Source organism: Neophocaena asiaeorientalis, unplaced genomic scaffold (assembly GCF_003031525.2).
Source record: "Neophocaena asiaeorientalis asiaeorientalis breed wild unplaced genomic scaffold, Neophocaena_asiaeorientalis_V1.1 scaffold4, whole genome shotgun sequence".
Lineage (NCBI taxonomy): Eukaryota > Metazoa > Chordata > Mammalia > Artiodactyla > Phocoenidae > Neophocaena > Neophocaena asiaeorientalis.
The window spans coordinates 3,619,807-3,637,896 of NW_020173682.1; the positions used below are offsets into that span (position 1 = coordinate 3,619,807).

The window sequence follows — 18,090 nt, forward strand, 5'->3', positions numbered from 1 at the left end:
AAAGCTTTCAAATGCATTGCCCAGCCTAGGCCAGGTAATATTGGCGATACAGTGACTTCTCTTCAGTTATTCATTCATTCATTTATTTATTTGCTGCCTTGGGTCTTCGTTGCTGCGTGCGGGCTTTCTCTAGTTGCGGTGAGCGGGGGCTACTCTTGGTTGCGGTGCGCGGGCTTCTCACTGCGGTGGCTTCTCTTGTTGTGGAGCACGGGCTCTAGGTGCGTGGGCTTCAGTAGTCATGGCACGTGGGCTTAGTAGTTGTGGCTCACGGGCTTAGTTGCTCTGCAGCATGTGGGATCTTCCCGGAGCAGGGCTCGAACCTGTGACCCCTGCATTGGCAGGTAGCTTCTTAGCCACTGCGCCACCAGGGAAGCCCTTCTCTTCACTCGTAACTTTGGAGGAATCCTACTTGATCTTGGTGTTTGCAGCGCCCCCGTCCCCAAGTCTAGCCTGTGATTTGCCCCTCCTGCTCTTGCCCTCCAGTGGCTCTCCTTTCCTTTTAGAAGGAGGATGCAACTTTGTGACGAGCTCTGCAACACTGCGCCTGTCCCGGGTCCTCATCTCCCCTCCTTGCCCCCACTTGCGTGTTTTCCTGCAGCCCTGCTACTCTCCTCTCTGCAAAGGAGCCTGCTCTTTAGCTCCAGCCCCTTCACGCACTGAAACCCATCTTCCCCGACGTCTTTGCCTGGTCAACTTCTGGTCATTCCTTAGAGCTTGGTTCAGGCTCGGAATTTTCTTCAGATCCTCTAGATTTGGTCAGGTTTCTCTGTGATACTCTTAATAACATTGAATTATATGTTATTTGATTCCGTAAAATCGAGTAACTCTTCTCATTTCCTATTTCTTGTAGGAACTTCCAACCCTCAGTTAATGTCTTCCCCACTAGACAAGGAAAAGACTCCTTAGAGCAGGGCCCGCGTAACCCCAGTGCCATAGAGCCGCTGTTCCATGGGGTTTTGCCAAAAGGAAGAAATGAAACTTTTAAAGCTTTCCAGAAGACAAACTTTTATTGTTACTTCCTTAATTTTAAGAAACTATAATAGACTCTTGTTTATTAGGATACTTCTGATTTTCTAGAGGCACAGGTTTCTCACAGATGCTGTTTTCCTTGTCTGGCTCTTTTCTCCATCCCCTGAGCAAATCGGGTCTTTTGGTTCCTATCACGTGTTGTCCACCCGTCCTGCTGATATTGCACAGGTGGTTTCCCTGCCTACCGTGGTCCTCAGCCTCTGTGCACCTACAGTTAATCTTGTGCTGACCGGTGGGATGACCCCTTAGGGCCTGCCCACACTAACCTCAGCATAATAGCATCTCTTCTTTTTCTTTGAGCGCTCAAGTCACTGATGGCATTAATCGTGTGAAAGTTACTTCATGTGCCCCTCAGCTCTCTGCTAAGGGTTTAAACTTTGAAGGGACTCAGAGAGATAGAGAGGGGCTGCTTTCTAATAATACTTTTTATCTTTTGCATTATTTAACACAGTCCCGGGTGCATGAACATTAAATTAAGATCAAAGTGAACATGATTTTAGTGGTATTGTCAGGATTTCCTGTATGAATGTAAGGTGCTATTACTGCAGTATTCTTAATCTATCCATCCATCTAGAAAAGAGGCAGAAACGCTTTTTAACTTATTTTAAATATGGGTAATATGTAACTTCTGAGAAGACCTTTTATAAATTATTTACATTTTGGTAGAAGGGAATTTCTTGGTAATCCTGGAAACATGAGTTTATAAGTGTTCGCATGGGACTTAAAAGGACGGTTTGCAAATTATTCCCCCAGGCAGTTACCCCTTTCACAAGAGTTTGCCAGTCACCTGACTGCCCCAGACTCAGGGTCCCCTCTGGTGGCCATGGCAGGGAACTGCCTCAGCAGGGTTCTGTTTCGTTCTTCATTTACCTTCGGGTGGAAAACAGGAACAGCTCTGTTAATCCTGCTGAGGCTGTTCTGTTTCCCTGTAAGTGTGCAGCGTCCTTCCCCCCAGGCCCCAGTCTGGCCCCCCCGGGCTTCTGCTCCCCAGAGTCTCTTCTTTCCTCCTGCAGCCTCTGCTCCCTCTTCTCTTCTTGCCCTGTTTGAATGGAGTCTTTTGCCTGTCTTTCCCACTCTTACCCAGTTAATACAAGCAGATTTCTTTTTTTTGGTTCTTTGTGAGTTAAAATCTGGTTGGTGTAAAGCCTTAGTGGTAAGAAAAAGAAACTGACATCGTAATCAGTGTTAGTTACCTCATGGCATCTTTAAATCTCTGCAGATTACCTATTGAATCTCTCTTTTTTAATTTTTTTTTGTTAAAACCGTATTGAAATATGACTAACATACTACGCCGTTCACCCGTTTAAAGTGTGCAGTTCATTGGTTTCTAGTACGTTCAGATGAGTGCAACCATCAGGACAGTCATTTTAGAACATCTCATCACTTCAAAAAGCAGTACTCGTTGCTGTCACCACATCCCATCAAGCCCTAAGCAACCAGTAATGTGCTTTCTATCTCACTAGGTCTGCCTCTTCTGGACACTTCACATGCGTGGAGTCATAGAACACATGGTCTTGTTTGACAGGCTTTGTTCACGTAGCATATGATGCTTTCATTCAGTCTTCTCTAATCAAACCAGATTAAAATTTCATCCCTTAATATAAATTTTAAACATGTTCATTTTTTCTTGTCTTATTTCCAATTTTCAAATGCATTGTTATTTTTCATAGTCACTTCAAGTCCTGTTTTTTTTTTTTTTTTTGGGTGGGGCCACGTGTCCCCTGCATCGGCAGGCGGACTCTCAACCACTGTTCCACCTGGGAGGCCCTCAAGTCCTTTTTTGAAATAGGTAGTGTATACATTTTTTTTAAATTGATATTTCTCTAAAATATGACTGCCACACATGGATTAAATAGGATTTTGTAGGCTGATCTAAGAACCTCATCTGTATTTGTCCCAGTGTGCCTATGAGGATATGCATTTTAAGTTCTCATTTACTGAATACTGAATACAATTTTAAGTATATAATTTGGAAACTTGAACTTTTGACCTTGTGTTTCCAATTATGGTATTAAAATGCTTTACCCACTTTGGAGAAAAGGGCATTTCAACACGTTCGTTACCAAAAGGGTTTAGTGGACAAATTGGCTAATTTTTTTTCATTGAATATTACTATTCTAAAGCCTTTTTTAAAAACATGATTTTAACAATTTTTTATAACACTGGTTCTTTAAACATTTTTTTTAATCGAGGTGAAATTCACATAACATAAAATTAGCCATTAACCACTTTAAAGTATATAGTTCAGTGGCTTTAGTGTATTTTAAATGTGTGTAGCTGTCACTCCTGCCCAGTTTCAGGACACTTTCATCACCTCAGAGGGAGACCCCTACCATTAAGCAGTCACTGCACCTTTCCCCACCTCTTCTCCCCTCTGCATGGCAACCTCTAGTTTGAAGGTCTGTATGGATTTACCTGCTCTGGAAGTTCTATCACACTGGTTCTTTTTCAGCATATCACAGGGCAAGGTTACTTACTCTGTAGAGAAAGAATCTTTTTATTACATGATTATAACATGATTAACCGAAGATAAAGATTTTAATGGGAGGTATTGATTTTGATATATAATAATTATTAGCCAAAATTGGGAAATGCTTATCTTACTAAATGAATGTAAAATCAATTAGAAATTCTGGAGCCTGCAAAGTGATTATGAACGTGTGGAAGTTTTCCCAGATGACTCAACAGAACCGACATTTTATTATTTTCTTGCATTAATTAGGATAGGACAATCTTACTACAATATTTTTGGTTAAAATTTAACCATATTTTGCCAGTTCATATTAAAACATTCCTGCTTATTTTCAACACGAAGTTTCCCTTGGAGTATCGACATATTTAGACTAAGAAATATTCACGTGTGAGTATGGGCAGTTTTTAAAGGACTTAACTTTTATGAAGTTATTTTAGTAAGCTACACAAAAACATTGGTTGACTTTGAATCGTATTAAGTAGAGAAGAGTACACCAAACAGTATGAAATAATAATCTGCCTAAATTCCCCCTGAAATCGACACCTGTGTAGCCAAACCTGTATCTGCCTGCTTGTCACTTTTATGTCAAATTCACAACTTCAGTGTTTAAGAGTTAAAGCTTTATTTTCTCCATCACTGACCTTCTCTTACATTTCTTGGTAGTGTGATAGCATGGCTGCTTTGTTGGTTAATTACTTCAACAAACATGTGTCGAGCCCCGGCACCATGCTAGCTGCTGTGCTGGGCGCTGTCATACGTGGTGAGCACAGCAGATGTGGTCCTGACGCACGGCCTGACAGTAGGTGGCGAATAAATAATATGTAATTGTGCTTTGCATTAGGTGCGACGAAGGAAACAACCTGGGGGCTGTCGTCAGTCATTGGAGGGCAGAGGAGCTCCTACTGCAGGGGTCAGGGACGGCTCCTCTAAAGCTTGTCGTTGCAGCTGAGGGCCCCCAGCTACCCAGCTGCTCAAGCTTGGGAGTCTCCCCGATCTTGCCTCTTACCTCCCGTCCTGTCCCTGTCGGTCCTGCCTTCCGAGTCGCTCTCACGTGTGGCCCCTCTTCACCCTCTCAGGCCTCTCCCTGGGCCAGGCCGTCAGCACCTCTTGCATTGATAGGCGTTATCAGAACACCGTTCCGGGGGCGCCGCATCACCTGCTCCCGCCGCGCTCGTTCCGCTGCCCCCTCTCTCTTGCTGCTGCTCTGCTTCACCCCGTACGCTGAGGGAACCTAAGCCTCGTAGAGATGATGCGCTTCCAGCTTCTGTGCCTTCGCCTGCCCGTCGTTTCTGTGTGGCCGACTCCCGTTGCTCGCTCCTGGGTCAGGGTCTCCGGGAAGCTTCTCTTCCTCCCTACTCCCCTCTCAGGTGGAGTTAGCTATGCCTTCCTCAGAGCACTTTGCACACCGCGTGGTAATGGTCATTGTATTGGTACGTTTTGGACGTGGCACATTTTGTTCTTATTTTATGTTCACGTTAGAGTGCTTACTGCTTAGAGCATTAGTGCTTGGGTCTTGGTCCCTGTGAGAATTTCATGAGAGCTCTGGGCCTTTCCCTTGAGTGATGCATGTACACGCACGATTATGTGCGGTGTTGGTCCAGCCCTGACTCAGGTAAGAATCCCTGATCCAGAGCGTCTCTTTCCCCCATAGGCTTTGGCCGTCTGCCACTGCTGCTGTCCCTTCCATTTTTCTTCCTGTTTTGATGCTGGCATTTCCTTCCTGTCTCTGCTTTTTCACCCTGCATAGTTCCAGCTTCGGTGTTTTTTAATAGGCTTATTCCCACCTCCGCCCTTCCAGTTCCTGTGCTCACATCCCCAGCGCCCATCCTCTCAGATTAATGTTACTTAGTTCCTGGATCGTTGAAAGTTTTTCTTTCCCTCCCTGCTTCTGATGGTAAATTGGGAAAGTTCTTACTTAACATCCTGTGCATACTTACCACCGTGTAATTGATATTTTTATTGAGAGGCAACAGAGAGCGCTTATGAAATGTATCAGACTTGCATATCTAAGGAGATCCAACCTATGCTTTGTGAAAAAATTACAGTAATATGGATATTTCCCAAGTTCCCAGTATAACAAAAGTGAATAACATAATAGTTTGTCAGCTTTGTCTATAGATGTGAGTTATTATCAGACCAGGCAGAACTTTCAGATATTATCTTTTAGACATTAGTGAGAAAATAATGCTATGTTTATCTCTCATACAAGAAAGAATTTTTTTTTCTAATTAAAGTACCTTGAGAAAATAGCTGAGGTAAATAGTTAGAAATAAATTCTGAATTGAGACGATTTTTTCCTGTGTGTGTGTGTTTTAACTGAAGTAAAATCGACTGCTTGGTCGTTTTCATGCAGTGCTCACCAATGGATGATTGCTGTGGGCACAAACGCATTTTGATGAAATTCATTAGACTATAGAAGGCTAGAGCAATGAGAAAGTGCTTCTTCAGTTCCACCTGGAAGAATTTTAAGATAACATTCAACTTGAGCACAGTGACTTTTGCCTTCCTAGGGTTTGATGATAAAGCTGTGTTGCTGTTTTTTACATCAGCTGACTAATAGATCTAGTTTGTCCAGAGCCCAATTTGCCATCTGATAATATGTTTAATGAAGCAACATATTGAATTCTTTATGCCACATTAAGGCCAGTTCTATGCATAGTGCCACTTACTTTTAAGTAATTTATTAAATACAGTCACTGCATTTGTTCTACCTACTTATTTTCACATTCTGACAAAGTGGGCTAGTATCTTAAATAATTTTCAGACTACACTGTTGTAAAATGACAGCAAAGTAAGCAGTTCCTCTTTTGTGGTGTTTATAGCATCGTATCACTTGGTTTGAACAGGAATCCAGTGCTGATTTGTAGCATTCATGTGGAAATTTAATTTGATTTTACCTTATGGCTGCTCTTCCTTGAGAAGACCAAGTGTTTTTTTTGTTTGTTTGTTTTTGCAGACTCCCAACCACTGCGCCACCAGGGAAGCCCAGACCAAGTGTTTAATTACAAAAATAACTGAAAAAATCTTTACAGAAGTATTAGGAAATTATATTCTTAATGTAGTCTAGAACTAACCATATTACACACTGACTGATCTTCTCTTTTAAGCTAATATGTAGAGTACCAGATCATTTTGATTCAGTCCTATGTAAGAATTTGGACTTCACTGTCTGTATGAATGATCTATAAACAGTAATACCTCTGTTCCATATCATAGGGTCAAGAGAAATATGGATTATTAAATGTAACAAAAATTACTGAAAATGGGAAAAAGGTTCGGTAAGTACACAGATCATTAATGTTCTCACGTGTTTCATCTGATTGATATAAGTAAAAACTGAATATAATTATATTCTAGTAGAAGTGATTAACAGGTTCAAAGAATTTCAAATGTGTTTTCTAATATGATGGATATAAGATTGTCAGGAAGTAGAGGAAAATTTTTCTTTGTCTTGACCTATTTCTAAAGGTAAGATTAAATTCAGAGGTGATAAGGCAGAGGATTCTGAGCAGGCATTAGCTTTATTAAAATTTTTTTTCAATAAGTGATAAATGCACATGGCAAAATACAAACATACACAAAACATGTAGTCAAAAGTCGGTCACCAGCCATCAGTTTCCCTCCCCAGAGGTAACCAGTTACGTCTAGTGAGGTGTACTGTCTTCCTCCAGAGATAGAAAGTAGATACATTTACATGTGCATAGATGAATATTTTTAGCACAGTCTTCTAACGGTTTATCTTGGAGACGGTGCATTTCATTGCATGTACAGCTGACACATAGTTTCTAACTGCTGCATAGTTGTATGTTGTATGGCTGCCTCATCGTTTATTTAACTGTTATTTATTTGCAAGTGTGTCTATTGGTAGACATTTAGGATGTTTCCATTTTTTGCTATTACAAACAGTATTACCCTCCGTGTCTTGCTCGGTTCATTTTGCAAGTATGTAGATATGCCTGTAGAACATATTTTATGAAAGTGGAGTTGCTAGGCCATATGCAGTTGGACATTTTCATACAATTCCAAATTGTGCCCTAAGGCCCTCAGTCAGTTCCAACCTCAGGAGCCTTGGATTTCTCCATGCCTTTGCCCATTCAGTAAGTTGTCAAACTCTTTGATCTTTGCTAATAGAGATTTGAGAGAAAATGGTGTTTTTACTTACGTTTCTTTTTAGTGGGGTAGAGTACCACAAGCCATTTATATTTCTTTTTCGTTGTTGTCCTCGAATTATCAGTTTATACCCTTTGTCTCTTTTTCTGTTGGGTTGTTGGTTTTTTTTGGTTAATAAATTAAGGAAATTAACTCTTTGTAAGGTAAGTTCCATTTTCCCCAGTTTTAAAAAACCGCTGAAATGCTAGGGTTTTATAGCCAAAGTGAGATCAGTCTGTTGTTTAAGAAAGAGTTTAAAATTTACATGTAGTTGAGTTTTTTAGATTTGCTTTAATTGAACTTTGTCAGATTTTGGTACTTGGACGTTTTTCTTTTAAGTGCTTTGAAATAGCTTTACAAATACTGCAATTACCTGTTCCTGAAGCTGTTCCTTGGTAGAAGTCATGTGAATTGGATCTTTTTTTTCTTTTCTCCCTTTTGGGCATATGTAGTGCAGGTAGGTATTTGGCCACTTTCCCTGTTTTCATTGCTGTCATTTTTCCTGCGATAATTAGTTTTTTAGATTTTCTACTTACTTTGGAATGCTTTTTGGAATACTTCTCCTAAGAATATCATCCGTTTCATTATATTCAAATTTATTTATATAGAGCTGAGCACAGTGGTATTTTAATTTCCTGTATTTTAGTGTTTATCAAACATTTTGTTCTGAGGACCTCTCTAAACTCTTAAAAATTATTGGTTAGCGCAAAGAACTTTTGTCTATGTAGTTTATCTAGAATTATTTACTGTAAAAAATTAAAACTGAGAAATTTTAAGAATCTCTATTAACGCTTTTAAAACTAATAACCTGTTACATGTTAACATGAATAACATCTTTTATGAAGAAAACCCCCTGTATTTTCTCATGCAGAAAACTTCCATGAGAAGCATGGCATTGTTTTATGTTTTCAGAAATCTTTACTATTTGGCTTAATGGAAGACACCTGGATTCTCATCTCTGCTTGCAGTCAGTCTGTTGCAACATATTATTTTGGTTGAAGTATATAAAGAAAATGCTCCTTTACATAGATAAAGTTGGAAAAGGGAGGAATATTTTAATAGCCTTCTCAGATAATTGTGTGTATTTTTCTGCTACACCAAAACGCCAAAAGTGTTAGTTGCAATGAAGATTCTGAAAAACTATCCTTGAACTTTCAGTACTCAGTTACATTAAAATCCGTGGGCCTGTGTTGCATTGTGAATGAATCTTTGCCTATGCTTAGTTTTGTAGCATCTTGTAGGTCATTTGGAAAATACTGGTTTACTAAGTTTGCCGATTTTCAAATGTTGGCACATTTTATTTTATAATACCAAAGAATCATAAATCAGTAATATCATCATCAGAGTCACTAAGTTCTGGAATATTGTCAGCCTCACAGTGGCAGATGTGCCAAGTTTTCCGAAAGTCTGCTTTCTGTTTGAAAGCTTTGTTATTGTGAACATATACTATCATTTATTTTCCTTGAAATAAAAGGCTCACTTCATTTATTTTTGAGATAATGTCTACCTGCCGAGTAGTCAAGTCTAAATAATCAGTGTATCCGTCAGTTGTCTGTTCAGGAAAAAATTGGTTCCATGAAAAAGGTGTGACTAATTCTACCTGCAACTCAACATTTGGATACTGTCATTCATTCATCATCCAAATATTCAATATTTGTTCTGAGATATACATTCTACAGGTTTTTTTATTTTGAAAATTGAACTCAAAAAGTTAATTTAAAGTGGAAATACATATATATATATATATTTTAAAGTGGGAATATATTTTAGCATTTTTCAGCATAGAGAAGTTAGATATTATCTAAAGAAATATAAAATAAATTTACCAATGAAAACAAATCCTTCCAAAATATCTTGAGGTCCACACAAAACAAAATAATAAAATAAAATGAAAACATTATAAAATGATGACAGAACAGGTACCAAACATATGTGTCGTATGAGTGTAAGTAAGTGTAAACGCACTACATCCATCCGCTGAAGGCAAAAGGTGCTCAGACTGGAGCCCAAAGCAAAGCCCAGGTCAACATTGCATACAAAAGAGACACCTGAGAAACGACTCCGAAAAGCTAAAACAAATGACGCATATCAAGGGCGTAAAAAGTAAAGCAGGAATAGGGATCTCAACAGCAGACAGGTTCAACTCGGGGGAGGCACTAAGCATCTTTAAAATGATAAAGCACTGTGGATCAATCCACAGTGAAGATCTCATCGTTAGAAACAGCCGTTCACTGAGTAAGTAGTCTTAATGACCGTAAGCAAAGCGACAGGAAATAAAAGGAAAAATAGAGATTCGGTAGGAGTAAACTTTATTTCACTTTTCAAGTTCAAGTGGACATAAAAAGTCGTAAACTAATCGAGTAGGTCTAATTGGTAGGTATTAAATTCTACATTCTGAATATGGAGAATAAACCTTTTGAGTGCCTATAAAGTTTTCACAAAACTGGCCACATGTTTGGCTATAAGGCGAGCCTTAGTCAATTCCTGTGGAAGATACGTTTGACGTTCGTTTTTGCCTGCCAGCAATTAAATTGCCTTACAACGTAAACACTGGTTACCTCTGGAGAGGCGGTTGAAGAAGAAATGGGGCCTTTTTCTGTATACATTTCTACGTTCAGAGTTTTGATATAGTATGTGTGTTGGTTTTGTAATTTAGGAAAGATTTTTTAAAAGCCTCATTTTAGTAATAGTAACCTTAGTTATCAACCAGCATGTAATTTATACGATCTACCGCTTACCTGGTGTAGCCTTATTGAGGGAAGGAAGATAACTAAGATATAAAACAATCTGTATCTACAGAGAATTAGGTAAGATGAGCATGTTTGTCGAATTTTTAATTGTGAATAAGAATTCTTGCCAAATGCAGTGTTCAGTTCATGTGACTCTAAATTAGTGCCCTTGATCACAAATGTGCTGGATTACCCCCATGTGCACACAGTTAGGTGTGTAGTTATTCTGATAACTTACGTCTCTCATTGACTTCATTAGTTTTGGGACCATAAAATGATTGTAATTTCCATTAGAATTATATCCCCAACAAAAACAATTAGAATGTCAGTATGACTGTAAATTGTGGACAACATTGATAACAGCTAAGTAGGTTTTAAGTTTTTAAATTTGGTGGGAAAAACTGGATATGGAGCTTTAATTGGCCGTCTTTATCATTACAGAAAGAACTGGTTGTCTTCTTGGGCCGTGTTGCAGGGTTCATCTTTACTGTTTACCAAAACTCAAGGAAGTAGCACAAGTTGGGCAAGTATTTCTTTTCTTCGGAGGCTTTCTACATTTAAATTACGTGGGTGGTGTTGCACCTGAACTTCACGAAGTATTCCAGAGTCCTCCCAGCTACCGCTGGCTTGCAAATAAGAGTAAATGAGGTTTTCTTAGTTAAAGATGCATTTTGACTCCCAAGAGAAAGAAAAGGGCTACTTAGAAAAGTCTGACTCATATTGTTAAAACCAACCAATTATATTTTATGCATTGAACTGAAAGGTGACCTTACTACTTGGGCATTAGAGCACAGATCTATTTCTTGGTCTGTTTTCAGGATGCCAAAGCTTTCCTGTGTCTGTGACTTGGCTCTTTCAGATATTTAGTCAGAAAATAAGCAGTCATGTGACAAGCCCCACCTTGAATTGTGATCTGACCCTTGGATACTAGTCAGGTTTCCATGTCTATATATGACATCAGCCAGCTTTGAGAAGAAAAAGAAATGTCACCATTACCTGTGGGACTTTGAAGCTTTTTGTATATTTGAGTGTTTACTATCGTTACTCCTTGGTTATTTGTAATACAAATACCAAAAATTATAGTCTGTGACATATCATAATAGCTAACATTTTTTGAATGCTGAAAATATATTAGGTACTGTTCTAAGTGTAGAGGATAGTATATATATTATCCTCTTAACTCTGGGAGAGTACTGTTTATCATTCCCTCTCCCCCTGTTGGAGATGAGAAAATGAAGGATAAAACAGTTCGGTGCCTCGCTCAAGGTCTTACAGCTACTAAGTGACAGATCTGGGTACCTTTTTGGCTCCAGAGTCCATGCTCTGGGTATTTCCAAAAAGGTTTTAAAATGAAATTAATCTAATGTTTTTAGTCTGCTTTATATCCTGCCTTAACCAGTATTTCTTACACTTATGGAGTTGATTTAAAATTAACAGGACCTACTGACTTTACGTTTGATAGAAGAGAAATCCATTTGTAAAATTCGAGCAAATTTTAGTCCTCCACATTTATAGTGCAGCCACGTAACATTGTTCTGAGCCAGGAGTGCCACAGAGCACATTAGTCCTCAAACACTCCGATATGGCAGCCCCCAAAATCTGCTGGATTGAGCATGAATATGAACTTTCTGGAATGTTTCTTCTCTTCTGCTTCACTGATGCTTTGATTTCCTCTCTGGTCAGCCAGTACAGTGGAACTGACCTGTGATATGCTTTCCAGATTAAAAGACTGAAATTTTTGTTTGACTTGTCTTACAGTAAATTGATAGCTATTTCTCCTTTTTCCCCTGAGGTGAAGCATATGATACTTTCTTGTTTATATTAATGCATTTCTAGAAGAAGATGCAGTTATCTCTTCTTCCTACTTGTGGCTCAACTTTTATTTGAAACTGAGTGAAGTGAATGAAAGAAAAGGAATGGAGAAGCAATTAGAGGTTAAAATAACAAAAAAGTTCCTGAAGAAAGCTGGATAATGGTCATTTATTTGATAATTACTGACCCCTAAAGATTGAAGGTTGTGGTATATACAGATAAAGCAAGTACATAGATCATTGTGGTAAGTGAGGCATCATTGAGGTAGGCAGATATGTGATTTAAAGAAAATGAAATTTTTTAAAAAAATTTGAAGATGTTAAGTGAATACCCTGGCACAGAACCATTAGTACAGTCTGGTTGCATTTTATGAAGGTCTCTTGAGGACCTTACATAATTCAGAACTCATGATTAAAACTAATGCCGACCGAGGGTGTGGGGTATTTCTGTTTATCAGCTAAAGTTGTGTTATAGCATTACCATGTGGTAATAGCAGAAGCGTAGCTTAAAATTCACTGAGCTAGCCAATTTTGAAATTGGAGAATTCTTAATGGAGTTTTAACTTTAGAGATTCACTCTTTGAATTTTTGCCTTTAAATGAAGTTTTATTAATATGTTGTTAATAATACAGTACATTATGGTAATCATTTCAGGTTGGTATAATTAAATAAAATATAGTCACACGATGTTTTATAGTCTTAAAAACTAAACAGATATGATAAAATGCTTGGCTATACAGTCAATTCTTAATTTTTATTTTATGGCTAATTAAAAAATCTCAAACTGCCTTGCTTTTTCTTCCCACATGTAACACATATTAAGGGAACGAAAACTAATTTAAGTGGCCTAAGTAAAAGCTAGTAAGATTATTCAAATAAAAAGTGTGTAAGTATGTGTAATATATTTTGGCATATACAACACTTAAGAATATTAAAAATTGATGAAATATGCAAGATGCTTCTTAATTAACTCAGTAATTAGGATTGTTCAAAAAGGGTTTGAAAGAATCCTAGCTTTGTTTCCCTGCTCGGTCACCAGCTAGATCTTTCGTAGGTAAAATGTTATCCTGTTTATGCAGTGAAATCCCGCCTAACCTGAGGCTAACACATAAGCCCAAAGGACAAAAATCACCTGTAGTGAAAATTTCCTTGAGTGTCTCTCAGGAAGATGCTGTGAGAAGTCAGTCTCTCGCAGAGCCAGTTTTTTCCTTTGATGTTAGAAGAGATTGCTTTTCCTTCAGTTGGGTTCAGGTGGTTTGTTCCGGGGCCATGCTGGAGAAGTATGGTTCTTTACAGATTAGTTTCACACTTGGTACAAAAACCTATACCGAGATCCCCTGGAAGAAATAGGCAGTTCAAATCTTACAGTCTACTCCAGGGCATATACTCATCGATGGGATGCTGAGTAAAACCATCCATACTGTTTGAAGCTCTGTTTTTAGAAAACCATTCATGCTTTGTGTTTATTTTTGGTTTCATGGGTAGTAAAAACTGAGTCAATGAAATGTGCATATGCCACGCGCAGCTCCACTGTAAGATAATTTTACACCAACGCTGTATCATCCAGAAGCCACCGAGCCTTTCCTTCTCCTCGGGACAGGTAGACGTCACTTGTTTTCTGGAAAATATTAGTTATCTCCCGGGTTGTTGTATCAGTAACTTAAATTATACTTTCTCTTTTCTTACTTCCTTCACCTCATTTGTTCAGCAGACATAAAAGCCTGCCCTGTTCTGGGCCTGGTGTTAGGCTTGGGGGTTCAGAAGTGAGTAACGTGAGCCCCGTCTTCAGAGCTTACACTGTAACAGGGGGCCCAGCACGTGTACAGTCACAAGACGACACGACATATACTGTGTTCACTGCAGATTTAAATACTCATGTTCCTTGAGTATTTCAAAAGTCACCCCACAGATATTGGTAGTTGTTCAAATTCATTTATACGATGCTTTCAAGTTTCTAAAAATAGCGGCTTCTTTGGACCAGATAATATTTTGTTGTGGGGACTGTCTTATGCATTGCGGGTAACAGCAGCACCCCACCCCCAACTGAAAGCGTCTCCAGACATTGCCAGATGTTCCCAAGTGGCAGAATCGCCTCTGGTTGAGATCCACTGTCCTAGAGGAAGGGGAGGGCAAGCTGGGTGGCAGGGCCTCTCCCGAGAGAGGACGCAGACAGGGACCAGAGGACAAGGCCCGCAGGCCATAGGAGGGGCTCAGGGAGTCCTCTCCATTCCCCCAAGGCTTCCATTGTGAGTATACGGGAGAACAAGTTAGCTTAAAGTAAGTTGTATAGAGCATTCATCTTAAAAATAAAACATGAATTTATAGAATAAATTCAGAAGTCAGAAGATACTCTGAGATAAATTCTAGGGCCTTTGAAAAATATTTTGGAGATGCAGCTTGGCCTGTGTTACCTGCTTACGGAGTCCTGTTTTCGTCCTCTCTGGTTCCGTTATGGTTTTCTCTTGTACGTGCGTCATTTTGCCATTGTGCACTGTAGTGACATCGTCATTTTCTTCCCTTTTCCCATCAAGTCATTCTGCCGGCGGGGCTCAGTCTCTGAGCTCCTGCTCTCGCTGCTTTCTTCTTGGACAAACTCTGTCAGCCGCCGGCCTGCTGTCGCATATGTAAAATCTGCTCCTGTGTCCGCTGTCACTGTATGTTTTCTTGTTGCATGTCCTTTGCCACGGTAGTTCTGTTTTCTTTGCCATGAATGCATTGGAGCGATGATTACAGTAGAGAAAAGCAGGACTAGATTTTGAGAAATAATGGATAACAAACCCAAAATTTTGCCAACCGCATTGAAGCATTTCTATAGCATTCCATGTTATGTGATTGTATTGATATTTGTATTTGGTTGCTATAACTTATTTGGTTGGCTGCTTATATCTTACCTTATAGCTAACTATCTACAGAGCATGTCATGATGACAAGTTAAATTAAGTTGATTTCTATCATTTTGTTAAATGTGTCCATTTAAGTTTTGTGACTTTTGAGATATATCAAATTTGCTCAGAAAGTTATCTGTGCCCATCATAGCTTTATGGTTAATTACATGTCTTTTGAATGACAGAAGGTACTAAGGAAGGCAAAGGCTTTGTAGAATTGTTGAAATTTTTGTTGTGAATTTTATTATGATGCCACTAATAAAATTCCATGAAATACCCTAAATTTTGTTTTGATTCCACTAATAAATTCAATATAACATCCTAAGTTTTGTTTAGTTATAACAAGTATATTATTTAAGTCCACACTGAAAAGATGAAGTAAACGGGAACAGATGAAGTCAAACCATTTTTTAAATGTGAAACTACGAAGTAGTCATTAATGTTACGAATAGTGGTAAGTTACCACAGGATTGGGGGGTAAGATCCATTTCCAATGACAAACGTAATTTGAAAATATTTTAGCAAATGAAATTTCCTGTAACAAATCTTTATGACCTTAAAGATTACAATTCATCAGCCCTTAAAGATTTTAAGACCCCCAAACCCTGCACTAACACAGGAATGCTATCTTCTATTCTCAGTTAACAGACTAAGCAGAAATTTAAGTTATGAGGGCAAGATACAGCCTAGGTCTATATTTAGCATAAATTTTCTGATCTTTTCTAACCTTTCCCTTGTCTGGTTAACAAAATATAATAGCTAAGTGCTGCTGCTTCCCAAACCACCTATGTCACCTGTTTTCCTCTTCTGTTCATGGTTCCTCATTAAGTTGCTGGGGCTTTAGAGCACCTGGCTCTAGTTTTTATTTCTAACAAAGGCTGAATAGAAGAATATGGGGCTTATGATGTTGTTTTTACAAGTTTTTGTTAGTTGCTGACAGCATAAATAGTTGATAAGAAAATAACCCTTGAAAGCACGAAATCAGGTTTAGAGAATATTTATTAGGTGGAAAAGAACTTGTTTTTCTGCCAGATATTATTTATACGTATATAAGAATATCGCCATTTGAACACATCATTTTACCTAGTCATAGATAGTTTAGAATAAATTCCAAAAAATAGAATTGTTAAGCCAAGGGATACGTGTCTTATAAATTTGTAAATATAGTATGAGCACTTTTTCTTCTCTAGGAGTTCTCATCTATATCCTACTTGCACATGAGGGCCTGTTACTCTGTGGCCTCACCAGTGCAGTTTTTCATCGAACTTTTGTTGTTTTTGCACTAATGGGTGAAAAGAGATTTTACTGTGGCTTTATTTTGTATTTTTCTCATAATGATGGAGGTTGAGCCATTTTGTTTCCTTTTCTATGAACTATATATAATCATGTCTTACATTTTTCAATTTCAATTTCAAGTAGGAATTGTTATTTTATAATACGAAAAGAGAAGAGGAATTTGAGGTGACCACCTTTTTGATTTATTGTTAACAATATAAAATTGGCCTTATTCTTTTTGGATACACACATGTACATGAATATAACATAAAGGTTTTTCCTTTTTTCTAAAACGAAGTTTGGGAGTAATCAGTCCAAACCAGAGTTCACGGTGGACCTTAAGGGGGCAACGATTGAGATGGCTTCAAAGGATAAATCCAGCAAAAAGAATGTATTTGAGGTAATAAATTATTCTCTAAGTATAATCCACATTCTTAACCATAGGAACTTCATGTTCTGTTTTGAGTTATTTCGGGAAATGGTCTTTCAGTGTGACTAGTTAAGGCAAAGTTAGTCATTAAGTTACTTTGATTCATAATTTAAGGAAAAAAGCTGGTGTAAAGATCTGGCTTCATTTGCATAAGTTACTGGATCTCCGAAGATGTATTACAAGCCTTTGTTCCACAAGTCGTGCCTTTGCCCAGCAACAATAAAAGGGTGTGGTTCCCTTTGCCTACCAAATCTAATATTAAAAAACAAATTAAAACTTTCCTATTTGTCATTAAAAGCCCTCCGCGGTAATGCACGATCCTGTATCAGTTACTTATTGCTGCCTAACAGACCATCCCCAAACTTAGTAGCCTGAGGAAAGAACCGTTCTGCTTGTTTGGTTTGGCCTGTGCGGAGCTGAATGGTTCTTCTGGTCCCACCCGGGACCAGTCACCCGGCTTCAGTCATCCAGTGGCCTGACTGGGGCTGGACGGTCTACTTCCCCGCTCCGGGTTGGTGCCAGCTGTTGGCTGGGCTCCTGGTCACCGTCTCTCCTCCTGAAGGAGGTGACCTCAGGCTTCTTTACATGTCAGGGTTCCAGGGGGGGCCAGAGTGGGAGCCGCAAGGCTTCTTGGGGACCAGATGTAAGAGCCAAACAGCAGTGTGTTCTGTGGCTTAAAGCACGGCCCGCCCGCTGGTGGAGGGGCAGCAACACGGCACAGGGCTGCGTATGCAGAGGGCAGAGGGTGCTCGGACTGTCTTTGCAAAGAATCTCTCCTGTCTCAGGGCTTTCCTACTTGTCATCTAGGCAGATTAGAACAGTTGATATTTCCCAAGTGGAACCCGGGTTTTCCTGTCTTGATGGTTTTCACTCCTGATGGATCTGCCTTTAATACCAACGGCTGCTAGTCTCTCCTTGTCAGATGTTCCCTCTCTTCCAAGACCCACAAGAAACATTACCACAGCACAGATGCTGCTGCTTTATGCTTTTAATGTAGCACTTGTTCTCATGTACCTGGAGCTTTCCTCATCTGTAAATTATTCCCCCGCTAGATTATTAAAAAAATTTTCTTTTCAAGCAAAGAGACTGCATGCTTTTCCTTACTTTTACAAAGTGAGACCCTCTAACGGAGTATCTTGGCCCACTTTCTAGAAGAAATGCAGGAAAGGAAGTCACTGTTACCTGAGGTAGCCTTGTTTCATTCCAGAATGAAGAAGGTCCCATGGTCAAATAAATTTGGGAAAAAGTATATCTTTTATTCCTCTGTTAGGAAGTCACGGTGCACCCTGGAATAGCAAAACTCTGAGAA

General features: G+C 39.1%; 1 protein-coding gene across 7 annotated transcripts in view; it reads left to right on the top strand.

Moving 5' to 3' along the window:
• Positions 1 to 18,090, top strand: part of ARHGAP12 (Rho GTPase activating protein 12) — a 92,672-nt gene that overhangs the window by 63,491 nt on the left and 11,091 nt on the right. For 6 of the 7 annotated variants that reach the window (XM_024750046.1, XM_024750047.1, XM_024750049.1 and 3 more), the window contains 3 exons: positions 6,719 to 6,780; positions 10,822 to 10,903; positions 16,650 to 16,751. In XM_024750046.1, the coding sequence (XP_024605814.1) occupies positions 6,719 to 6,780; positions 10,822 to 10,903; positions 16,650 to 16,751 (246 nt within the window). The remainder of the gene's footprint in view (positions 1 to 6,718; positions 6,781 to 10,821; positions 10,904 to 16,649; positions 16,752 to 18,090) is intronic. The other variant, XM_024750048.1, reaches the window with a different exon arrangement.